Source organism: Salvelinus fontinalis, chromosome 24, assembly GCF_029448725.1.
Source record: "Salvelinus fontinalis isolate EN_2023a chromosome 24, ASM2944872v1, whole genome shotgun sequence".
Taxonomy (NCBI): domain Eukaryota; kingdom Metazoa; phylum Chordata; class Actinopteri; order Salmoniformes; family Salmonidae; genus Salvelinus; species Salvelinus fontinalis.
In genome coordinates, this window is record NC_074688.1 from 18,618,138 (window position 1) to 18,642,423 (window position 24,286).

The 24,286-nt window shown below is 40.0% G+C and overlaps 2 protein-coding genes across 8 annotated transcripts in view; both read left to right on the plus strand.

Moving 5' to 3' along the window:
• Window positions 1–2,593: 2,593 nt before the first annotated feature.
• LOC129822098 (upstream stimulatory factor 1-like) lies at window positions 2,594–9,747 on the plus strand. Of its 6 annotated transcripts, none has more exons than XM_055880047.1 (11): window positions 2,594–2,702; window positions 6,025–6,088; window positions 6,260–6,309; window positions 6,406–6,557; window positions 6,732–6,845; window positions 7,125–7,278; window positions 7,449–7,536; window positions 7,776–7,834; window positions 7,989–8,101; window positions 8,301–8,429; window positions 8,997–9,747. In XM_055880047.1, exons 2-11 carry the CDS (start codon window positions 6,045–6,047, stop codon window positions 9,084–9,086), a joined length of 993 nt encoding a protein of 330 aa, XP_055736022.1. In that variant the 5' UTR covers window positions 2,594–2,702; window positions 6,025–6,044; the 3' UTR covers window positions 9,087–9,747. The 6 variants fall into 6 exon arrangements, with proteins under 6 accessions (XP_055736022.1, XP_055736020.1, XP_055736023.1 ...); XM_055880045.1 differs by lacking the exon at window positions 2,594–2,702 and adding an exon at window positions 4,667–5,355; XM_055880048.1 differs by lacking the exon at window positions 2,594–2,702 and adding an exon at window positions 4,680–5,355 and having other exon boundaries at window positions 7,989–8,083.
• Window positions 9,748–20,010: 10,263 nt separating this feature from the next.
• Window positions 20,011–24,286, plus strand: part of LOC129822094 (ubiquitin-associated and SH3 domain-containing protein B-like) — a 39,376-nt gene continuing 35,100 nt past the window's right edge. Inside the window, exon 1 of one of the 2 annotated variants that reach the window (XM_055880034.1) lies at window positions 20,011–20,314. In XM_055880034.1, the coding sequence (XP_055736009.1) occupies window positions 20,187–20,314 (128 nt within the window). In that variant the 5' untranslated portion in view covers window positions 20,011–20,186. The remainder of the gene's footprint in view (window positions 20,315–24,286) is intronic. The other variant, XM_055880033.1, reaches the window with a different exon arrangement.

Consider the following 24,286-nt stretch of genomic DNA (forward strand, 5'->3'; position numbering starts at 1 on the left):
AAACCATGTCCCTCGACAATGGTTGAGTGTAGATCCAGGTATATACCTCCACCATAAATTAATGGAAAATATATAAGCACTGAATAAAACCATGGAATTAGATGGTGTTCATCTTTCCATTCCTTTGGGACTGAGGCATATATATTGATCCACAGAACAGATGGCTGGGGTGTTGACATATGTACTGTATCTCCACATTAGCATACTTTTGAAGTCTAAAACATCTGACAAACTTCCATTTATGAGTGAAATGTCCCTTTATCTTACCAAACCAAATGAAGCGATATTATAAGTTTTCGTTTGTCTGTACTTTCAGTCACCTGTTCAGCAAAGAAGAAATGGGATTTTGGAAAATGTATTGCCTGTATCAGTGAAGACAACAGCCTCAGGTTGAATTGCGAGTACCCAGCATGTCCCCGGTCCGTGCCCTTTAATTGTGACATCCTCACCACAGAGAACGGGGTCCTGTTGTATTGTCAAAAGGCACATATGACTGGGGAAAGTTGCAATGCAGCCCTAAAAGTTTGATGAAATTAGGTGAATAAAAACAAATGGTGTTAGCTGAGTGGAAAAATACAAATGTTCACCACATAACAGGACAGCTGTGACACATCATTCAGGGATGTTTAGCTTTAAAAAAAAAAAAAAATGGTCCTGTTTGGCATGTTATTTTAGCATTAATACGTGTCACATATCAGTTTGCAAACAATGTAAAAAAAAAAAAAGAATAATAATCACTGAGTTAATAAAGCTGCATACAAAGATGGTCTCTTTTTTTCTTTCTTGAGTAAGGCAGCTCCAAAATGCAGGTGTTTCAGCCTAGCTCAGTGCTTTCTGTGGTGGTGGGGCAGCCAGCGGAAAATACGGAGAGTAGGGGTTGGTAATGTTCTCTAGTTGCGCCATGATTGGCTCAGTGTTCTGTCACTCATGGGGAAACCACATCACAGCTAAATCTAAGGGGAGAGCTCAAAAATGCAAGCCCCTTGGGTGCTGCCAAAGTGTTACATTGTAAATACCCATCCAAGAAGGCCACAGATAAAATGACATCAAATCACGTTATATCAGTAGCTTTGACACAGTAGCTTTGATTGTACTGATCATGTCAACATCATACTTTCAAATTTGCTAGCAAGCTAGCAGTCATCATCATGAATCAAGTTGACAATCTACTGGCAAATCCTTTTCATATGAAGATAAATTATAGATAAGACGTATCGGTGCTAATCGACCATTTAAGATAAACATTACACAACAAGTCGGAAATTGCAAATTCAACACTAAGTGGTTTGGATGGAATTAGTGGCTAACTGCAAACATTGCAAAGCAACCCTAGCCTGCTATTCAGTGGAGTGAATGTGTGGTCCAAGTCTGGGTTTAAGGGTCTCATTTCCAAGTTTAAAAGGATAAACATTCAACATTGGCCATGCTGTCAATCTAGCATGACTTCTGCTGCTTTCAAAACAACTGGAAACTCGGAACTGGGAAATGTCCAACTTCAGTAAGTTCAAGACAAGTGGGAACTCTGCAAAAAATGAACTCTGACTGGGAAAATATGTTTTGAACTGTCATCCAACTCGGAATTCCAAGTCGGGAACTTGGGCCTCTATCTAAATCTCCGACCTGAAGATCACTAACGTCATGGTTCAACCATGTTTTTTCCAAGTTCCAAGTTTTCCAATATGCCAGGGAGATATGTATACTGTAGCCAAGAAAGTAATACTAAGTGTATGTTGTGTAGTAAGCTGTTAGTTACCAATGTGCCTCACCCTACTAATTTTGTCCTTTCCCCCCTCTTAACTTAGCCTACTGTTCTGACTTGGGGGTGCACATGTAGACTATAGTCTGTTTTAGAGAAATGTCATCATTGAATATTGTAAGAGCTTTCATTGTCTGCCTTTATTTATCCTACAGTTCTGACTTGGTGTACAGGGAGAATACTGTAAGAACGGCCAATGTTCTGAATTCTGTCGCTGTACACTTCAAAAGTGCTGAACAAGTAGTTATATTGACTATGTCCGTCCTAGCTCGCTCATTATTGTCTTAATCGAAATTACGGATTGTCTCTTATCCGCTCATCCTCCCTTAATGCCATAGTTTGTAATTGTCAGTAGAAATCAGATTTGTTAAAGCAAGACAGCCATATCAGCTATGTTTTTTTAAAGGCAGTAAATGAGGCTAAATGAACTGTTTCGCTACCAGACAAGGTTCCGCTGATAGCCCGATGTAACAGTACTAAGATGTTGGGACTAGTATTGGGACTCAACTGTTAGGACAGCTTTATGTAAGCTCTAACAGTTTGTGGGCACCGTTTGTCAACGTTATAGTCCAAATAATGTACTGTTTAGTGTTGTGTTGTGGCTTTGCTGGCATGCGACTATGTTTTTTTTTTTTTTGCCCCACCAAGATTTACATGCTAAAATCGTCATTGTAAAAGGAACAAAGATTAGGCCCACTGCTGCAGAGAACTCATCCTGACAATATTCCTCAAGTGGATGACTTTGTACATGTAAATGAACACAATAACCTTCCTCTCCCCAGAACACATCAAAGCTTGCTCTACCATGGGGTTGATGTTGCATCAAGCTCACATCCTGCTATGGCCTGTGGTATTCATGTCACTATGGAAGATCCTCTCCTAAATGCACTACCTACCCCAACAACAGGTCAGCTGACCGCCTGGAGCATATAAGATGCTTATTTGGGTAAGAAACGAATTTCCCACACAAAATACTGCGGCGGCATAGCTCAGTGGTTACTTTCGACACGTTCAATGGAACGTCTGTGTGAGCATTTGAAATGAGATCAGGATCTAAAATGTTTGCAAATATGTTATTAGCAACTTCTGGGATATCTAGCTAGCACCAATGCAACCAGCCTGAAAACAATGACCAGTGGAAACTGCAGTCATTTTCAATATTCGTAGCAATGATTTAGGAATCCATGCGAGTAAGTATTAGCTAGGTAGCCATTTGTTGTTCTCCTATTGAAATAACTAGCTAGCCAGCTACTTAACCCTGTTGTCCAAAACTAACGTTATAAGCAACCAGCTAGCTTCATCTGGCTAGTATCGCTTGACCGGAAAGAGGTTGTGAAGTTAGCCACAATAAGGATTAACCACAATATTGTAATTTGCGTTTCGCCTTCAAACTAAAAGTCCCTGTTTGAAAGGGATGCATAAGGTTACAATTGGTGGAATCATGCCATACTTAATGTTAAACAAGGTTGGAATGTGGAGCAATGAAGTGGTGTATTAGTCTACTCGGTGACACCTACAGAACACAACTGTGAAGAGTTTATGCAAATATTAGCGCCGTAGCTCTTATTGCTGGACTTTGACTGTGGGAAATCACCTCCCAGTCAGCCCATTGTGCGTATTGACATTGATATTGTACTGTACAGCCTTACCCAAAGTCCTCAGCGTTATCAGGCTCCAAAACATTCACACAGTATTGTTTTTCCTCTGGAATAATGTTCAATATATATAGTAGGTTGACTGGTACAATAAATGTGGCTCAATTAACAGTGGTGTCAGAGTCCCGCAATAAAAGCTACGACACTAATGTTCTCTGTGTGTAGACTGATACCCCATGTCATTGATCCACAATCCATAGGTAAGGCTTTATAGTGAAATAAGTATGCCCCCAATGCAATTCTAAAGTCTAATACGTCCAGTGTGATTTCAAAATATTTTTGTCAAAATAACAAATTGTCTTTTGTTGAATTCATATAAGAACATTCCAACCTCGTTTAGTATGATCTATTCCATTATGGCATGATTTCACTATTTGTAATCAAACAGCACTATTTGACCTGTCTATTATTGCGGGACTCTGGAACAACTGTGAATTGAGACACATTTGTTGTCAACCTATATGTATTGAACACTATTCCCAAGGAAAAACAATACTGCGTGGATGTTTTGGAGTCTGATAACTCTGAGGAAGACGTTGGGAAAAACATATATTGGGTATTGAGTACACTGATACCCCGTTTCATTGATCCCCAATCCTTAGGTAAAGCTGTACAGTGCAATATGAATGTCAATACACACAATAGGCTGACTGGTGAGGTGATTTCACACAGTCACAATCCCGTGATAAGAGCTACAACGCTAATATTTGCGTAAACTCTTAACAGTTATGTTCTGTGCGTGTCACTCAGTAGACTGATACCCCATTGCATTGCTTCACATTCCAACCTTGTTTAACGTCTATTCTAAATATGGCAACCGCAAATTCCACTGTTGTGCCTAATCCGTATTGTTTCTAGCTTCACAACACATAACCCGGTCCTGTCGAGCGTCACTAGCAAGGGTGAAGCTAGCTGGCTGCTTATAGCGTTAGCTTTGGGCAACAGGGTTAGGTAGCTGGCTAGCTATTTATTTTCATGAACTGATGCTCAATTCCAATAGGCGAACAAGTGGCTACCTAGCAAATACTTACTCACAAGGATTCCTAAATACTTGTTAAGAATAATGAAAATTACTGCAGTTTCTACTGGTCATTGTTTTCAGGCTGGTGCTAGCTAGGTACCAAGCTAAAGCTAGCTACCCCAGAAGTTGCGGTCAAATAACGCCTTATTACCAACGCGGTATTGTAAACACATCGTTCTTGACCAGTGTGTGCTTGTTTGCAGACTTTTGTTATACAGCTTTGACAATGCTACTGATAGTAGTAGTGGCGCTTGGCTTGCACGTGCAAATTCATCACACACGACATTCTATTATAGAATAGTGTTATTTGATGTGTATCTTGTTTGACACGTAAAGCCCCAAACGGCATTCCATATTCTATAACTTTGTAAATGGGTTCGAACCTCGGGCGCTGTCCAGCCAGTCACTTTTTCCTCACTGTAGCAATTCGTTGGGTATTGAGCGGGAAAATAGAGACTACAACAAAACAAGGCAGAGTTACGGTGCATGCAGGCATCATTAATTTGGGAATTTAGATTAACTTTCACATAACTGTCTGCCTGATAGACCTACAAAGTAGTGAAACAGTGAACCCCTTAGGGCCAAAATAACTTTTAATGTACTTGCCCACGGTACCAGATTCAGAATCGGTTTTATATTGTATCTCTTGATTTATACCAGTGGTGTGGTTAAAATGCTGATCCTAGATCTGCACAGTTGATGAAGCCCGGTAAAGTTAGCCACAACTCTAGATCCGTTTGATTTATCTTACCCGGCACAATTTAGATGAGCAGTGCAATGGTAAACAGGCCAAATCTGCTATTGAGCGCGCCATACGGTGTAAATTAAGCGCACCGAAAATTTGGTACATGCGCAGACCATTCAGTCATTGGCGCAGACAGCCAGTAATGTTGACAAACAACTGGGGAGGGGCCAATTGCACGGTAAGTAGCTACAATTTTCCGATCTTGTATGTAGCTATTTTCTTCGATGTTTCAAGCAGTGTTGTACAAATACCACATATTGGACATTTGCTTGGCATTATTACTGGCTAAATAGCTAGTTTACGTTAAATCACAACATTAGTTATAGCAAAGATGCTTTGTTGAACTGACCCGTCGCAGCTTGAAGGAACCGCTGGAATAATGCAGCTTAATGCTAATGCTAGCTCCATATTCTTCATTTATACAACAAGTAAACATCGGTATGTGTTAGTGTATGGTTAGTTAACTTACTACTTTAGAAAGCTGGATTCGCCATTTAGAATTTTGATATTTCGTTGCAGCTGTTTGCCTGACGTCTTCAGCAATATAATGCATCTGCTAAAGTTACAGGGTAATGTTCGCTAGTTATTTGCTGAATGAGGTTCTACGCTTGCGGCTACATTGTAGTGTGTAACGTTGACTAACTACTGAAGGGGCCTAAAGAGTACTGTTATCACTTCAATTAAACACACAGTATAGCTTGTTCCTTGAAGGCTTTCTATATTCTAGTTGAATACACGCAGAGCCTGTACCAATGTTTGGAAATCAGATGTTTCAGGTTTGTGATTGGGTTTCTGTAGCCTAGATTGTTTCCCCCCAAAAATAACCAACGTGTCCATTTTCCTCAAGCCTGTTTATCTCCCGGGTGAATGAAGGAGATTCTCTTTCCAGTTGACACTGTGAAAATGAAGGGGTGAGTTAACAATAAATGTATTTAACCATCATCCATTTTTAACCAAAGCTACTTCCACATGATTTGTTGTAATGAATTTGAGTGTTGGGCTGGATGATCATATTCTAGTAAAAGTTGAAAGAGCGGTGTGTTACCGTATATTATCATTGTTCTTCTCATTTTGTTATGTAGTCAACAGAAAAGCCCAGACCCGGATGAAAGTTCACATGTCATTGAAGAAGGTAACGTCATGTGGAAAGGAATTAATGCCCCTCAAAACATCAGAAGACACCCATGGTAGTTTCTTTCTTATATTATAGAGATTTTTGCTCTTTCAGGTGCAGTGGCTACAGCTGATGACCCATCAGCTGCCATCGCCACCATTCAGTCTGCCGCCACCTTCTCCTCAGAGCATCCCATAAAGTATCTATTCAAGACGGAGGGAGCTGGGGGGCAGGTAGGGGAGCTGTACTACCCTCCCGCTGGGCAGGTACAGTTAGGGAGAACATACTCTACAGGGCTCACTAGATCTAGCTGAAGTTTCTGAGCTAGAGGTCTGAGCCCAGCCAATGCCCATCCACAGTTTTCTGAGGCTCAGTCTTCTGTCATTACTAATTACCGATTTGATGTTTCGCTCAGCAAACCTGTGTTTCTTTTGCTGAAGGTGACATACAGAGTCATCCAGGTGTCTGATGGACAGTTGGAGGCTCAAAGTGATGGAGCCACAGCAGTCAGTGTGCTCACTGGATTTCCTGCAGCCACACAGCCTATGACCCAGGTGAAAATTTATACGAGCAGGACTTGGGGCTCTCCCAGTGGGAAACACTGGTTTGAAATGATGCCAAAATGAGTCATTTCAACCTGTTTCTGGTTGTAATCACATACATTTTAACCAGTTTTGTCCGCCAGGCTAGTAGTATTCAATCAGATTCTGTAAATCAAACAGCATTGTTTTTAATCTGGGATAATACAGATTCTCTACTCCTCTACTTCTATTCCTCACTGTGTACAGTTCTGATTGTTATTCAACACTGACAAAGGTGTCCTCTTACTGTAGGCTGTGTTCTCTCAGTCCGAGGGGTTGGAAGGGGACGGCACTGAGACGCATTACACCTACTACCCTGCCACCATCGCTGATACTTCACCAGGCACCATGGTAACCAGCGTGGTGCAGGCATCTGATACGCATCTAAGTCAGAGCACTCCCACTGGTGAGGAGATTAAGGAGACTCAATCACATAGAATGAATAGATCCCATTTCTATGCTCCATCAGGTTATACATTTATTTCCAATTGGCTTTCCATTTTGATTGACATTTGATATTGATACATTTATATGGCCAATTTGGATTGAAGGAAGCAAGGGACTTCTTTGTTTCAGGGCAGTTGTATGTGATGATGTCCCCCCAGGAAGTGCTGACGGGAGCCAACCAGAGGTCCATTGCACCTCGCACACAACCTTACAACACGTAAGCTGCCATTTTGACCAGTACAGTAGATATTGGACTGGAGAAGCCAGGGGAATCATCACAGTTACCATACTAGTTAGTCACACTGTCCCATGCACATTCATGTTTCTTTTTGTGTTGGGTCTTAATTACTTAGCCTTGTTACTGTTTTAGCTGCACATATGGATGTATGCTGTGTATGACAATGGTTTCCATGATAATATCTGTTTATTCATGTCTATACTGATTGTGTCTTGTAGAAAATCAGAGGTCCCACGCACTTCTAGAGATGACAAAAGGCGAGCCCAGCACAACGAGGGTGAGACCTAGATACCTATCATAAATTACTCATACAATACTTCATATGAAATGTCTATTAAATGCTAGTTGGGTTTGCATGTCACGTTGAGCACAGAATCATATGTTGCCCTGCTTGCCTACTCAAATGTGTTATTGTGTAATTTGTCTCCAAGTTGAACGTAGACGCAGGGACAAGATCAACAACTGGATTGTCACGCTCTCAAAGACCATCCCAGACTGCAACATTGACCCTACCAAGTCAGGGCAGGTCAGTATCAGTAATGAGGTCAGTATCACCATAAAATGGGTCACACTCAAGTCTCATGGGTATTGCCAAGAGTTTTTCATGAACATGTCAACTGACTAAAAAGAACTTAGTTATAAAATTGAGGATCTAGAGTTTTTCCTTGTCAGAACACATTCTCAGGAAAAACATCCTGGCCCTACATGGGAGAGGGTGACATGGTCTTTCTGTTTTGGTCCAGAGTAAAGGTGGGATCCTCTCCAAAGCCTGTGACTATATCCAGGAGCTTCGGCAGAACAACCTCAGACTAGGGGATGACCTAAGCACCCTGGAGAGGCTCAGAATGGACAACCAACTACTGAGGCAGGAGGTAAGACACTATGGCTGTGTTTACACAGGCAGCCCAATTCTGATATGTTGCCCAATTATTGTAGAAAGATCTGATTGGTCTAAAGACCAATAAGTGGGAAAAGATCAGAATTGGGCTGCCTGTGTAAACGCAGCCTACTATGATTCATTCACGCTTTCAAATTAGGTTCAGATTTGGATTTTGCTGATCAGGCTGTAGGATTAGTGAGTGAGATTTTTGTTCTATCATCAATCCTGTTCACCTACTTACTGCAACACTAATTGTATGCAGTCACACATAACCACAGAAAAAATGTGTGTTGGAGATTTGACCGCATTGTAGTCAGACTGCGCAGCATCACTGATCTACGAATCACTGTGCATCCAAACAACAACTTATTAACTACTTATAAAGTGATCAAGATTAGGGGTTCTGCACCTCGCTGTGTTGAAACTGTACCCCTCAAACATGCTGAAAATGTAACTTGCAAACAAAATACCAAACCATAGGATAGCTTTTCACAAATCCATGCATCAGCTGTAATAATAGACTTTGTTTGAGCTGCTTTTCCCCTCCAATTTTGCACAGGTAGAAGACTGGAAATCCAAGAACCAGATTCTGAGGAACCAGATGCGACAGAATGGCATTGTTGGAGCAGCAACAGCAGACCCTCAGTGATGGGCAGCATGGACAGCCAGGGGAGAAGAAGGATGTTAGATCATAGAATTTGAATATCTCAGTGGAGGAATGGTAGAATTACCTTGTGACAGAACTTTGGACCTCAAACCAGAAGAAAATTCTCACTTCACTACAAAATCAGTCTGAAGGAGTTTGCAGATAGGTCATTAAACGGTCACATTTTACATACGGAAAACCATCTTAGCTCTTATAAGTAAAGATTTTCCCCGCAGCTATTCAGCTGTCATGTACATACAATTGTTTAGCTTTTTTACCTTTGACACAATTGCGCTTCATTGTATCAAGTATATTTAGTAACTCTTAGTGTAAGTCTCAAAATACATTTACATCAGATACATCTAGTATCAGATGTCCCCACTTCCAGAAATGGCTCAGCACTTTGTTTTTCTAAAGTTGTCAGTGGAATATGTATTACAATTATATATATATATTGTAATAAAGGATCTTTGTATTGGTAAATGATGGAACTTCACAATTGAGTGAAAAACGTAGTGTTTGAGCGCTTTCTGTTCGTTCACTTATTGAATCCACTATGAACATCAGTTGTATCATTCTGAGTTTTCATTTCATCATTAGCTAACCTAGTACATCATGTGTGATTGTCATTAGCATTTTTAATTAAACAAAAATATACAAGTAATATGGACTTATGAACTATGTTTTCTAATGTTACTGCAATTTATGGGAACTCGTCGGCAGGCGGTCAGCATTCGGAGACTCTGGCTCTTTAAGAATTAGGCTACAATGTACCAGTCACATTTCGACGTGAAATCGTATGGGTACACAATTTTGCTGTTTATTGTACTGTATCGCATAAACCAATGTATTTGATGTCGTTTACAAGCGAATAAGACTAGGGCCAAGAAAATAATATGCATTTTATTGGTAGCTGGCCACAGCACCATTCTATAAACTCGGATGAAGGTAAATTGTTTATGTGAGCAGGCGAGGTTTGGGTGCAAAGTTCGCATACGTGGTTGGTTCATTTCACAACACAAGCAGGTCAATGCACACAAACACATAAACTGCACTTAAATAATACGAAATCAGACTTACCGCCGCACAAGGTAGGCAAACTACCAAAATAATGCAAAGATTTAGTTGAGTTTTCTCAGGAAGAAAAGGGCATGTTCAATGACGCAGCGTTCAGTCAGTCTCGGAGTGTTACGTAAGTCTATCCCTATTCACCTTCATGTCTATAGGGCAAGCTGAGGTGTGAGCGGCAACTGGTCACTATGCTATAGGCCTGCTGAAATAGATTCAAGTATCAACATATTTTGGGGGAATATTATTTTAAGAAGAGTAAATAAACTTCTAAGGTGTGCAACAACTGCCAAACCCACATCCCTTTACTCTATATTTGTAATTTTTCTAGAATGATGTCACAGGTTTGTATGGACAGCTGACTGGGGTACCAAATGCATTGTTGTCTGGGATAGGAGAAAATAAAATCCTGGATTCCTGGTGGGAGACGTGAACAAGTGAGTTATCAGTCAAGTTAATTACTGTCGACTGCCCGTACAGTTTTGCTGTACTACATGTCTTATACTCAGTCCCAGTTTACATAAATACATTATTGAATCCCTTTAACTTTGGAATATTCATTTCTCTCCAGGTGGCAGTTGTGCAGTGAGGTCTATCTGGTCACAAATGCAGACAAGTAAGTACAGTAACATGTAGTAACAGTATTGACACTTGTCTCCCATTCCAGGTATAAGCACTTTGAGTGCTGGGCAACGGCTAATAACTTCCCTGTGGAGAATGTAGCGAATGACGGCAGCACCACCCTCGAGGGCCGGCTAGGAGCAGTGGCTGATAACTCACAGATTGCAGGGGATATGTTCTGTGCAGACCAGAACTTTGATATTGCTCAGGTTCTCCGCTTCATTCAGCTCCAAGGTAAGATAACATATGTGCTCCTTCTGGTGAATAACAACATATACCTCACCTCTGAGAAACTGTAACCAAATTCGCAGTGGAGTAGGTTTTTTGGCCTTGTTTACATGTTAGTATCTCTCTCTTTGACTTAGCATGGAGAGCTGGCCATATACTATGAGCAAGAGGAGGGAGAGAAGAGCAGCTCAAGGGGTATAGTGGGGGTATGCTCTGAGACCCACTGGTAGGCAACAGGAAAAATCAACCCATCTTGATACCAATATATTGTTGATAACAGTACTCACATTTGATGACTGTATGGGTCATTTGCCACCAACAGAAAAGCCTAAAAGCCTAGGTATCTCTGTGTATTTTAGGATAACTCGCTTCCTTGAGAAGTCACAGGAGGGAGTGACAGCATTGCGTCTGGCCAGTGTGGTGTTCTACAGCCTTTACAACGCCACACTGCCTTACCTCTCAGATTTCCTTATCCTGCAGCCACAAGCCCAGACCGGACCTTCAGCAGGTTCTGGGTCAGTAAGGACTGTGAACATGGAAATGTTTGGGTTCAGTTTTCAATTCAGTGACTTCTGGAAGTGAAATGTATTAATAATTGCCTGTTTTATAGAAGGATTTTCTAGTCATGATTTGAATTTCAATTCACTTTCTCAATTGAAAACTGGATTGACCCCCACCCAGGTTATTACTGTATTGTTAGTACTGTCTATCAAATCAGTTAGCAACTAACACTCGCGTCACAAGACTCCCTGTTTGTCTTTTCACCCAGCAGTGGATTATCAATGAGGAGAAGTTACCTGTGTTTGGCATGAAACTGCGCACAGGGTTCCAGCTCAGTTAACGGAATATGTTGAATGACAAATGGTGTTACTATAGTGTAAGTTTCAGTTCAAGTTGTTATGAAATTAGATTTGTAAATGTCCACTGGAGAGCATGGGAATAGATAGAAAATCATTTAAGTATCACAATATAGTGGAAGGAAGGTGGTATGACTAGAGTGTTAGCTTTATTGGAAAGAGTCATTTGATGATGATGATGTATGTTGACAATATGTATTTCTCTGCTGGATATCACAGGGGCTGTCAGACTACACCAAGTGGCTTGCCCACTATTCTGCCTAGCAACAGGAATACCCTGCCAAACCTACAACATGCCGCTCATATCAATCAATCAAATGTATTTATAAAGCCCTTTTTACATCAGCCGATGTCACAAAGTGCTACAAAGAAACCCAGCCTAAAACCTAAAACAGCAAGCAATGCAGATGTGGAAGCACGGTGGCTAGGAACAACTCCCTAGAAAGGCAGGAACCTAGGAAGAAACCTAGAGAGGAACCAGGCTCTGAGGGGTGGCCAGTGCTCTTATGGCTGTGCTGGTTTGACATTAAAACAGTACATGGCCAAGATGTTCATAAATGACCAGCAGGGTCAAATAATAATAATCACGGTGGTTGAAGAGGATGCAACAGGTCAGCACCTCCGGAGTAAATGTCAGTTGGCTTTTCATAGCCAAACATTCAGAGATCTGACATGGTTAATGCTCATTTGAGTCCCTGCACGCTTTCTTTTCCAGTACTGCTTTGACAAAGCAGAACTTAATTCTCAAATATGATACCAACATTCCTTGCCAGGTGGTAAGTGTCTTCACTACAGTCTCTCTATTTAAAGGCCCACTCTGATATTTATTAGGTATTTTTGTTCATTTGAATTAATGATACCCATTCATTCTTGAAGAATATCACTTATAAATGTCTCATGAGCCTAGTTCATGACAGTGTATCCTGTGAAAGTCCCTGAGAGAATACTGTTTTACATTTTTCTTCTATATTTTATAGATTAACCACATAGTAAGTCATATACTTGTTGATTTTTGCCTTTTTTTTGGTCTTATCTTTTCTATCTCGAACTCCCTTTGTGTTAATAATTACATCCTATTTGTTTATACAATTTTATAACGTTCTCTTCTTTAACAGTGCAATAGTGTCTGCCACTCTGAAGAGTCTGAAATTCTACAACATCACAGAAAGTTTAAGAAGAATAACATGTTACTCTGGAGATCACTCTACTCATGTGCCAAATTATTTTGTTTTGTTCAGTTGTTAGCGTAGGACCTTTCCAAACCCATCAGGGCCAAGACCGGCAGTGACGAAGAGACGGATTAACTCCTCGTCACTGCTGGTCTTCAGGACAGAGTTGTTCAGGTCAGCAATAAAAAGACAACGCTCCCTTTTCACACTACTGAGCTGAGCCAAACCAAGCCAAGCTGTACTGTGCTGGCATGGTTACTGTAGTTGTTGTAATTGTCCTGGAAAGGACAATGTGAATGGAACATATCTCCATCCTTCTTCACCACACTATCTGTGTGGGTGGACCATTTCAGATTGTCAGTGATATGTACGACAAGGAACTTCTCCACTGTGGTCCCGTTGATGTGGATAGGGGCGTGCTGTCTCCTGAAGACCACGATCAGCTCCTTTGTTTTGTTAACATTGAGGTTATTTTCCTGGCACCACTCTGCCAGGGCCCTCACCTCCTCCCTGTAGGCTGTCTCGTCATTGTTGGTAATCAGGCTTTCTACTGTTGTGTCGTCTGCAAACTTGATGATTGAGTTGGAGGCGTGCGTGGCCAGGAAAGGAGGGGTACAGGAGGGGGCTGAGCACGCACCCTTGTGGGGCCCCTGTAGACTGCCAGTATATTAACGCTAACAATAATGATAAATACAGCTGCGAGCAGCAATCAACAGGGTTCACAGGATGTCAGAAATGACAAGATCAGTCTCATAACAAAGCAAGCACTCTATCATGTAGGAACTATCTTTATATGCAAATAGTGAAAGCATTACCAAGTTTATCTCAATACCACAAGGATTACGCAAGTGAAGTGTAGTGCTGTAAGTTGATTATCTTGGAATGCAGCAGGTAATCATACTTAATGTATTGAGTTTCTATATAAATATGAGTATTTATACATATATACACTGAGTGTACAAAACATTAAGAACACCTGCTCTTTTCAGGACAGGCTGACCAGGTGAATCCAGGTGAAAGCAATGATTCATTTTTTGTTGTTGTTAATTTAACCTTTAACTATTGACGTCACTTGTTAAATCCACTTCAATCAGTGTAGCTGAAGGGGAGGAGACAGGTTAAATATTTACAATTGAGACATGGATTGTGTATGTGTGCCATTCAGAGGGTGAATGGGCAAGACAAAATATTTAAGTGACTTTGAACAGGGTATGGTAGTAGGTGCCAGGCGCACCGGTTTGTGTCAAGAACTGCAACTCTGCTGGGTTTTTCATACCCAACAGTTTCCCGTGTGTATCAAGAATGATCCATCACCCAAAGGACATCCGGCCAACTTGACATAACTGTGGGAAGCATTGGAGTCAACATGGGCCAGCATCCCAGTGGATTGCTTTCGACACCTTGTAGAGTCCATGCCCTGAAGAATTGAGGCTGTTCTGAGGGCAAAAGGGGGAGGTACAACTCAGTATTAGTAAGGTGTTGTTAATGTTTTGTACACTCATTGTATATGCTGATTGTGTGCGCAAGCAGCAGAACTTCCAGTTTCTTATTTTCCAAAATAAAAGATCCAGTTTTCAATACATTCATACCACATAATAGGGCAACATTTTGTGATTATACTGATCTACTAATCACGATATTTCAAATTGTTCATATGCATAATTAAAATTAACATTATTTTGCATGAAACAAAGTCCACTTGATCAATAGTTATTGGGAGTTTGTGCATGCGTGTTTTTAAAGTCAGAAGTTTACATACACTTAGGTTGGAGTCATTAAAACTCGCTCACAGAGGATCTCTAGAACAGAGAGCAGGCCACAAGTCAAAAGCAGCTGGCTGTTTTTTCTATTGAGGTTGGAACAATTCTGAGCTGAATGCAGCTGAACTCACACTACTGTGGCTTTTGTATGTGGGATTGGGTTATGCACCTAATATATTCAGTTACAGAGATCTGATCGCTACACCTCTGATTCAGAGTTTGATACACGCTTGGTACACAGGCCACATTTAGCTTCCACTCTGGAACAGAGCTTGTCATATACAGTTGAAGTCAGAAGTTTACATACACTTAGATTGGAGTCATTAAAACTAGTTTTTCAACCACTCCACAAATTTCTTGTTAACAAACTATAGTTTTGGCAAGTTGGTTGGGACATCTACTTTGTACATGACACAAGTCATTTTTCCAACAATTGTTTACAGACAGATTATTTCACTTATAATTCACTGTATCACAATTCCAGTGGGTCAGAAGTTTACATACACTAATTTGACTGTGCCTTTAAATAAAAATTCCAGAAAATGATGGCATGGATTTTGAAGCTTCTAATAGGCTAATTGATGTAATTTAAGTCAATTGGAGGTGTACTTGTGGATGTATTTCAAGGCCTGCCTTCAAACTCAGTGCCTCTTTGCTTGACATCATTGAAAAATCAAAATAAATTAGCCAAGACTTCAGAAAAACAATTGTAGATCTCCACAAGTCTGGTTCATCCTTGGGAGCAATTTCCAAATGCCTGAAGGTACCACGTTCATCTGTACAAACAATAGTACACAAGTATAAACACCATGGGACCACGCGCCGTCATACCGATCAGGAAGGAGACGCATTCTGTCTCCTAGAGATGAACGTACTGTGGTGCGAAAGTGCAAATCAATCCCAGAACAACAGCAAAGGACCTTGTGAAGATGCTGGAGGAAACAGGTACAAAAGTATCTATATCCACAGTAAAACGAGTCCTATATCGACATAACCTGAAAGGCCGCTCAGCAAGGAAGAAGCCAAAAACTGCCATAACCAGCCAGACTACGGTTTGTAACTGCACATGGGAACAAAGATCATACTTTTTGGAGAAATGTCCTCTGGTTTGATGAAACAAAAATAGAACTGTTTGGCCATAATGACCATCGTTATGTTTGTAGAAAAAGGGGGAGGCTTGCAAGCCGAAAAACACCATCCCAACCGTGAAGCATGGGGGTGGCAGCATCATGTTGTGGGGCTGCTTTGCTGCAGGAGGAACTGGTGCACTTCACAGAATAGATGGCATCATGAGGACAGAAAATTATGTTGATATATTGAAGCAACACCTCAAGACATCAGTCAGGAAGTGAAAGCTTGGTCGCAAATGGGTCTTCCCAATGGACAATGACCCCAAGCATACTTCCAAAGTTGTGGAAAAATGGCTTAAGGACAACAAAGTCAAGGTATTGAAGTGGCCATCACAAAGCCCTGACCTCAATCCTACAGAAAATTTGTGGGCAGAACTGAAAAGCGTGTGTGAGCAAGGAGGCCTGCAAACATGACTCAGTTACACCAGCTCTGTCAGGAGGAATGGGCCAAAATTCACCCAACTTGTTGTGGGAAGCTTGTGGAAGGCTAGCTGAAACGTTTGACCCAAGTTAAACCATTTAAAGGAAATGCTATCAAATACTAATTGAGTGTATGTAAACTTCTGACCCACTGGGAATGTGATGAAAGAAATAAAAGCTGAAATAAATAATTCTCTATCTATCATTCTCTCTACTATTATTCTGACATTTTACATTCTTAAAATAAAGTGTGGTTCATCTTAAGGACATCAATGGTAGCGACGACAAGTTTGACGTTGATAGGACATGTTGACGCATAAAATCAGATTTTTGATTTGTCAATAACTTAGCCATCTTTTGACCAATCCCTTAGCTTTTCTCAAACTAGTTAAGACATGTACCATGGGCCTAAATTCCACATTTGGTGTCATTTGATCCTATGGTTCACTAGAAGAAGATTTTTGAAGTATTTCTTGCGTATTGTAGCATATTAGCGTATGTGCTAATATGCATATACTGTTGCCATATATTTCTCAAACTCTTTATGGACTATTGTAAGTCCAAAGAGCAAATTTTGAGTGAATCTGACTTTGTCTATGAGAAGATTTTTTATTATGATGTTATGCACTCGCGTTACAAAGTCAAGAAAGTGCTAATAGTTTCATATTTTTTAAGATATCGATGCAAACTTAACATGGTACATCATGTTAATGGCTTTGATGACCCTAAGGATTTAAATGGACCCGTAAATTTTTTTATTCTGATTTATCAATAACTCAGCCATCTCTTAACCAATCCTTTATCTTTTCTCAAACTAAGCGAAGAGATGAACATTGAGGCAAATTTGTTCAACATGAGGAAAGACACCTACATACAAAGTTTCAAGTCTTTATGTCAAACCGGGCGACGGATATGAGGGTTTAAGTTAGACTGCTTATAATAGTGCCAATCGATGCCATTCTTTTTGATCAAGTTATTCATGGCCTCTAGTTTCCATGCGCCAAATAAATAAAAATAAGTTACCAGTCTACGCTTGACAACTGTGAACCCCTGCAGGGGAGTCAAACTCATTCCATGGAGGGCCGTGTCTGCATGTTTTGTTTTTTACTTTCAATTTATACCTAGACAACCAGATGACCTTAATTCATAAGTCAAATACAAGGGTGGAGAGAACACCCCGCAGACACTCAGCCCCCCCTGTGTGGTCTAATGAATAATTAATGATTTTTGAAAGGTAATTTATTTCTTTAGGCTTATGGGAGATTGTGCATGCGTGTTTTTAAAGGCACCTGTGGGTATCTTTGTGCATCCTCTTACATATATCTAGAGCTGAACATTTATGTATACATTATGTAACTGAGTTTTACAATGAACATTTTAAATGTTCATGTTTGTGTGTTGACTGTACACAGGGGATTACACTCCTATGGACATGAGCAACCTGCCACCGTTCTGGTTAGCTTATCTGACAGCGCTGGCTCAACTGTAAGACACACACACACACACACACGGTAAACTCAGTTGGCAGGCAGGAATGTTCACCAAGGTCGAGTTCAATTCCATTGTGAATTTTGGTTTTTCTTCCTGTACTGATGGAATTATCACTTCATTGATGTTAAACGGTAGGCTAGACGAATCAGATGATAATGAAAAGGAATACTTTTGTTCTCTATTCGTATTTAGGCCCTCTGTCCTCCTCTTTTTTTCAGGAGAAGCAGAAGTGGTTGAGGCCTTGAAGTATTTTGCTGAGCTCGCAGATCAAGCCAGGTTTGTGTGAGATGTTTGGAGGCGCACAGGTTCAGTGGCAATAGTGCCCCTGGTGTGATAGCAAAGGCACAACATCATTGGATTTGAACCAGCAGCCATCCGGTACTGGTCTACCCCTCTAACCTCTGTCTACATCCTCCCCCACAGAGTTATTGCCTGTCTCTGTGATATGGCTTAAAGATCCAATCTAGGATCTTAAGCACAACAAATTCGTAATGTTTAAAAAGTATATATGCATTTGCAGGATGTAACATATCATATGAAATGGATGATGTAGTACACAATTTGATGACAGAGTACACAAAAAAACAGGGACCACTTTTGGCTCGTAAGCACCACTCAAAACTACTGGCTGAAGTTATACAAATGTTTGAGAGTGCATCTGTAAGTGAGCATTACCTGGTAATGTAACGGTTGGGTTCTCTTGTCCTCCACAGGGTTGCACTACAGGGAATGGACTGGAGCAGGCTGGCCCAGTTGATGGAAGAGAACTTAGAGCTGTGATGGTAAAGACAAGCGTGACATCCCTTGAGTCTGTCATTGATTTGAGGAAGTTAATCTCTTTGCTCCCATGAATTAGGCTTTTATATCTGTGACCTTGGAAAGATAAAACATGATCGCCAAATGTCATAGAGCCAGAAAGATTTTCCTGACCACATGACCTGATCAGGAAAAACTCATGGTCCTAAAGAGTTGATTGTCATCAACGAACAGTATGAATTTACATAGTAAGATTTAAGGGCAACTTTTTATTCACACAGGAAACCACTAATACTGGAACAATCTCTGTCCTATAGGTCTGTGTACACAGAAGACTGTTTGGGACCAGGTAATCTCAAGATAGTGCAACTGGCAAGACAGGTACAGTATAGAGTTACAATTTTCAAGATGATCTTTTCCTATTATGTTTCTTTGTACTTTTTGTTTATCATTCGTTGTGTTTGCAGTTTGGCTCAGCTGCGAAACTGCCCAGCAGTGGTGGTGCTGTAGGAAGACTGATAAGACTTATACTTTCACATCTTAAACAAAACTGTATACTGTGTACACAGGGAAATCAATGTAAAAGAGCTTAATTATTTGTCATACTTTGGTCACTTTATTTTGATAGTCCCGCATAAATGGTTCATTGATGCTCAAACTATCAACTGCAACTCTGTTATATAACTTGACTTAACTTGAAACACCACAGCTTCCTACGGTTAGAGCTAAAGTTTGTAGATAGTACTTGAGCATCTATAAACGGGTCCATCTGTATGCTCTATTATCCAAATCCAGTGTTACCGGTAATGTTGTACATGTCTTTGCTTTGACACTAGGTGGAGATGAGGAAAGCGTTCTGTGTGATTGTACCATATAACCCATCTGGTACCATTGCAACCAACAGCCAAGAATGATTTTAAATGATCTATAATGGACGTCATTATAATCAATCAAATGTAAAATCTGGAGCTAAGATAACACAACATTATATTTTTCTATTCATGTGGGCAGATTTGTAGCCCGTGATATCCTGCATGAATGGTATATGATGAGACTGTTGAGAAATTAATGTGCCATGTAATGGTTTGTGAGTCATTTTATAAATGTAACACATTGTCTTTTTATGAACATTGAATAAATATGGATTATTAATTTATTAGGCAAATGCAGTTTATTAGTAACCTAAGTTCACTTATTTATTTATTGTACCATATTAGACTGGGTCTAACGTTACTCTGTATTACATATTGCTCCCTATCTACAATTCTCTTTTATTTTTGGCTCAAGCTATACTGAATAGTCAATTATTATGCTAGTATGCCTATTCTTATTCGGCTACTATAATTTAGGATACTGCTATGGGTCCCATACAGAGTAGAGGCGAAAATTAATAATTAATCCCGTGCGCTCTGCACGTATCTTTCCTTTTTAAATTCAAAACGCAGCAGCATACATCATTTCAGATTCTGGGGGCGGGGAGGGAGCACCCGCGACCGCACTTGCTCACAAAAATTATCGGTTGTAGACTATTAGATATCTTTCTCCACCACTCGCTACAGTATCGTAGACTGGATCTAGTCTGAAACCAATGGAATCCTGAATCATGGCTGCAAAAGAGGATCTCTTCAGCAAAATCATCCCGCGAAGCCTTCGGCCGAAAGTATCGGGCACTGTGAAATATGGATCGAATTTGGACGTCCTCTTATCGATGGGTTTCCCCAAAGCCAGGGCGTAAGTAGGATACTGTGTACTTTATCCGAGTCACTCGTAGAGTGAACACTATAGTTTTAGCATGTGTTAAAATGACAATTTGTATTGTTACAAAATAATGTTTTCTGACGCACTGTCGTATTTCACCTTTGAAGGCAATGTATTGATCCCCATTCTCTTTCTCACCATGCGCAATTGGCTGGCAGGCGCCTACTTTTCCTCATGACCAGAAACTTTCACGCAACCTGCACTCAGGGGTGGGGGTAGACGTATTATCCCAAAATAAAATCCGTGACACTCAAGTTAGTATGATATGTTACGTTGGTAGGGTATATATTATTTTTGGATCCATTTCGTATGATGTGTTACGAATTACAATTCATATGATGTGTTGCGAATTACAATTCGAATGATGTGTTACTGATTTAAAATTGATTAAATTTAGATTTTCTATCACTGGCCTACACACATTGCTCCATAATGTCAGTGGAAATATGCTTTTAGACATTTTTTACAAATTAATAAAAAATGAAAAGCTGAAATGTCGAGTCAATAAGTATTCAATCCCTTTGTTATGGCAAGCCTAAATAAGTTTAGGAGTAAAAATGTATCACTTACCAAGTCACATAATAAATTGCATGGACTCACTCGGTGTGCAATAATAGTCTTGAGGAGTTTTGAATGACTACCTCATCTCTGTACCCCACACATACAATTATATGTAAGGTCTCTTAGTCGAGCAGTGAACTTCAAACACAGATTCAACCACAAAGATCAGGGTGGTTTTCAAATGCCTTGCAAAGAAGGGTACCTATTGGTAGTAAAAAAAAAATAGAAATTGAAAATCCCTTTGAGCATGGTGAAGATAATAATTACACTTTTGATTGTGTTTCAATATACCCAGTTACTACAAAGATACAGGCATCCGGAGAGGAAGGAAACCACTCAGGGATTTCATGGTGGTGACTTTAAAACAGTTACATAGTTTAATGGCTGTGAACTGAGGATGGATCAACAACATTAAAGTTACTCCACAGTACTAACCTACATGAGTGAAAAGAAGGAAGCTTTTACAGAATAAAAATATTCAAAAACATGCATCCTGTTTGTAATAACGCACTCATGTAAAACTGATAAAAAATTAGGCAAAGAAATTAACTTTTTTTCTGAATACAAAGTGTTATGTTTGGGGAAAATCCAACACATCACTGAGTACCACTCTTCATATTTCCAAGCATGGTGGTGGATGCATCATGTTATGGGTATGCTTGTCATTGGCAATGACTAGGGAGTTTTTTAGGATAAAAAGAAACGGAATAGAGCTAAGCACAGGTAAAATCCTAAAGGAAAACCTGGTTCATTCTGCTTTTCAACAGACAATGGGAGGAAAATTCACATTTCAGCAGGACAATGACCTAAAATACAAGGCCAAATATATACTGGAGTTGCTTACCAAGATGACATTGAATGTTCCTGAGTGGCCTAGTTACAGTTTTGACTTAAATCAGCTTGAGAATCTATGGCAAGACTTGAAAATGGCTGGCTAGCAATGATCAACAACCAACTTGACAGAGCTTGAAGAATTTGAAAAAGAATAATGTGCTATTATTGTACAATCCAGGTGTGTAAAGCTCTTAGAGACTTACCCAGAAAGACACAGCTATAATCACTGCCAAAAGATGATTCTAACTTGTTGACTGAGGGTTGTGGAATAATTATGTAAATTAGAGATTTCTATATTTAATTTTCAATACATTTGCAAACATTTCTAATAACATGTTTTCACTTTGTCATTATGGGGTATTGTGTGTAGATGGGTGAGGACAAATATATTTAATCCAATTTGAATTCAGGCTGCAACACAACAAAATGTGGAATAAGTCAAGGGGTATGAATACTTTTTGAAGGCACTATATGATATGTTATGAATTCCAATTTGTTGTGGCTAATGTTAGCTAGGTGGGTAATGCTAATGTTAGCTAAGTGGCTACTGTTAGCTAGGCTAGGGGTTAGGGTTAAGGTTAGGAGTTAAGTTAAAGGGTTAAGATTGGGGTTAGGGGAAGGGTTAGCTAACATGCTAGGTAGCTAAAAAGTAGTAAGTAGTTGCAAAATGCTGAAGTTGTCCGTGATGAGATTCAGGCTGTGTTCACGTTATACGACCATCCACCTTTTTGTTTTTACCTTAAGTAACAGCCTGGCCTCATAGAATAGATGTAACAATCTGGGCAATTCGGGCCACTCAAATTAGTATGATATGGTAGCCCTTTACAGTCTTACACGTATACTTGTTGAAATTGGAAGATTTGGGCCCTAATAAACACCTAAATTGGAGGTTAGTGGCCGTACAGTAACATGCCATACATGACGTCAGATCTCTGGCTGTATGGGTTTTACAAGCAGCCCATAAGTAATTTCATGTGACCACTAACGGTTGATTAAAAAAATAAAATCAACAATAGAAAATCAAGACAAACTACCAACACCATTAAAACAGGTAACCCGAATGTTGCGTGTTCGAATCTCACCGCAGACAATTTTAGCTAATAAACAACTTTGCAACTACTTACTACTTTTTAGCTACTTTGCAACTACTTTTTAGCTACTTTGCAACTACTTTTTAGCTACTTTGCAACTACTTAGCATGTTAACTAACCCTTCCCCTAACCTTAACCCGTTAACTTAACTCCTAACCCTAGCCTTAATGCCTAGCCCCTTGCTTAGCTAACATTAGCCACCTAGCTAAACTTTAGCCACAACAAATTGGAATTCGTATTGCAAATTCGTAATATTTTGTACAAATTGGAATTTGTAACATACTAAATGGATCCACAAGTTAATACATACTATACAAAACGTAACATATTATACTAATTTCAGTGTCTCGGATTTGTTTTTACTGTATCGCGTCTATCCCTGAGTCCAGGTTGTCTTATGTAACAATACACAACATAACATATCATACTAATTTGAGTGCCCCCGATTTTTGTTTACTATGTAACGTCTACTCTATGAAACCGGGCTGTCTCAATAGGTCATGTCATAGGCTACTGTAATCCTGAATGTTTCTTGCTCTTGGTCTGGGTTGGAGTTTGGTGCACAATAGACATTAATGGTAGTTGGTGGAGACTGTATGTAAGCTGGAATTCTTATAAATGCTGATGGTATTGATGAGTTGTGATATACACTTCACCTACACAGATATGATAGCCAACAGAAAACGTTTTTAAGTCTGGAAGAAACTGAAATTACGTGACCTTGAGAGAGAGAGTGTTTGTGTGTCATATGGATCACGCTCAATCTTATGTTTTGAGCTGAATGGATTGACTGTTCTTGATGTGACCAAATTACTGCAGCACAGTATACAACTGTTATGTCAGCTGGGTCCTCACTTGGAGAGACTCACAGACTCAGACAGACCCACCATGTAAGGAAGCATTTACAGTTGTCCTCATGTCACCATTATAGAGAGTAAATACGTTGTTAACTTTTCAAACTTATATCAATTGCATAATTTCTATGTGATCAGGATCACAACCCACATCATTGTTCAGTAAAATATAAAAAATGCATCCCAGTGGTTATTATCATAGTTATTCACAATAGTATTGTTTTACATCTCACACTTTTAAGTCGCAGTCTCAAATCTGTATTACCTCCTAGACATTGAGGTCAGATGTCATAGGGAGTCTGTTGTGACTTGCATGCTGAATGGTCACAGACATTACGCATGCGCACACACACGGCAGTAGGAATGCCTCGAGGCTCCCTTTGTCAGCAGAGAGAGAAAGAAAGAGGGAGAGAGAATGCCTAGAAGCTGTGAGTGAAGCCACAAGCTCTTTTACATTAGACAGCCCGTGACTGCTTGGCCATGACAGAGCAAGTTATTAATAACCTCTTTCTCTCTCTATCTCTCTCACTCAAGTATTGACCCACTACATTTCCTGACTGACTTAAAGGGACATGCACTAGGAGAATCATCATATCTGCCACCTC

Excerpts from the sequence above, each read along its gene's own strand:
- LOC129822098 (XM_055880047.1), top strand. The coding sequence starts at position 6,045 with ATGAAGGAGATTCTCTTTCCAGTTGACACTGTGAAAATGAAGGG. Across the intron at positions 6,310-6,405 it reads TTCACATGTCATTGAAGAAG|GTGCAGTGGCTACAGCTGAT; the intron begins GTAACGTCATGT and ends TTGCTCTTTCAG. Across the intron at positions 6,846-7,124 it reads CCACACAGCCTATGACCCAG|GCTGTGTTCTCTCAGTCCGA; the intron begins GTGAAAATTTAT and ends CTCTTACTGTAG.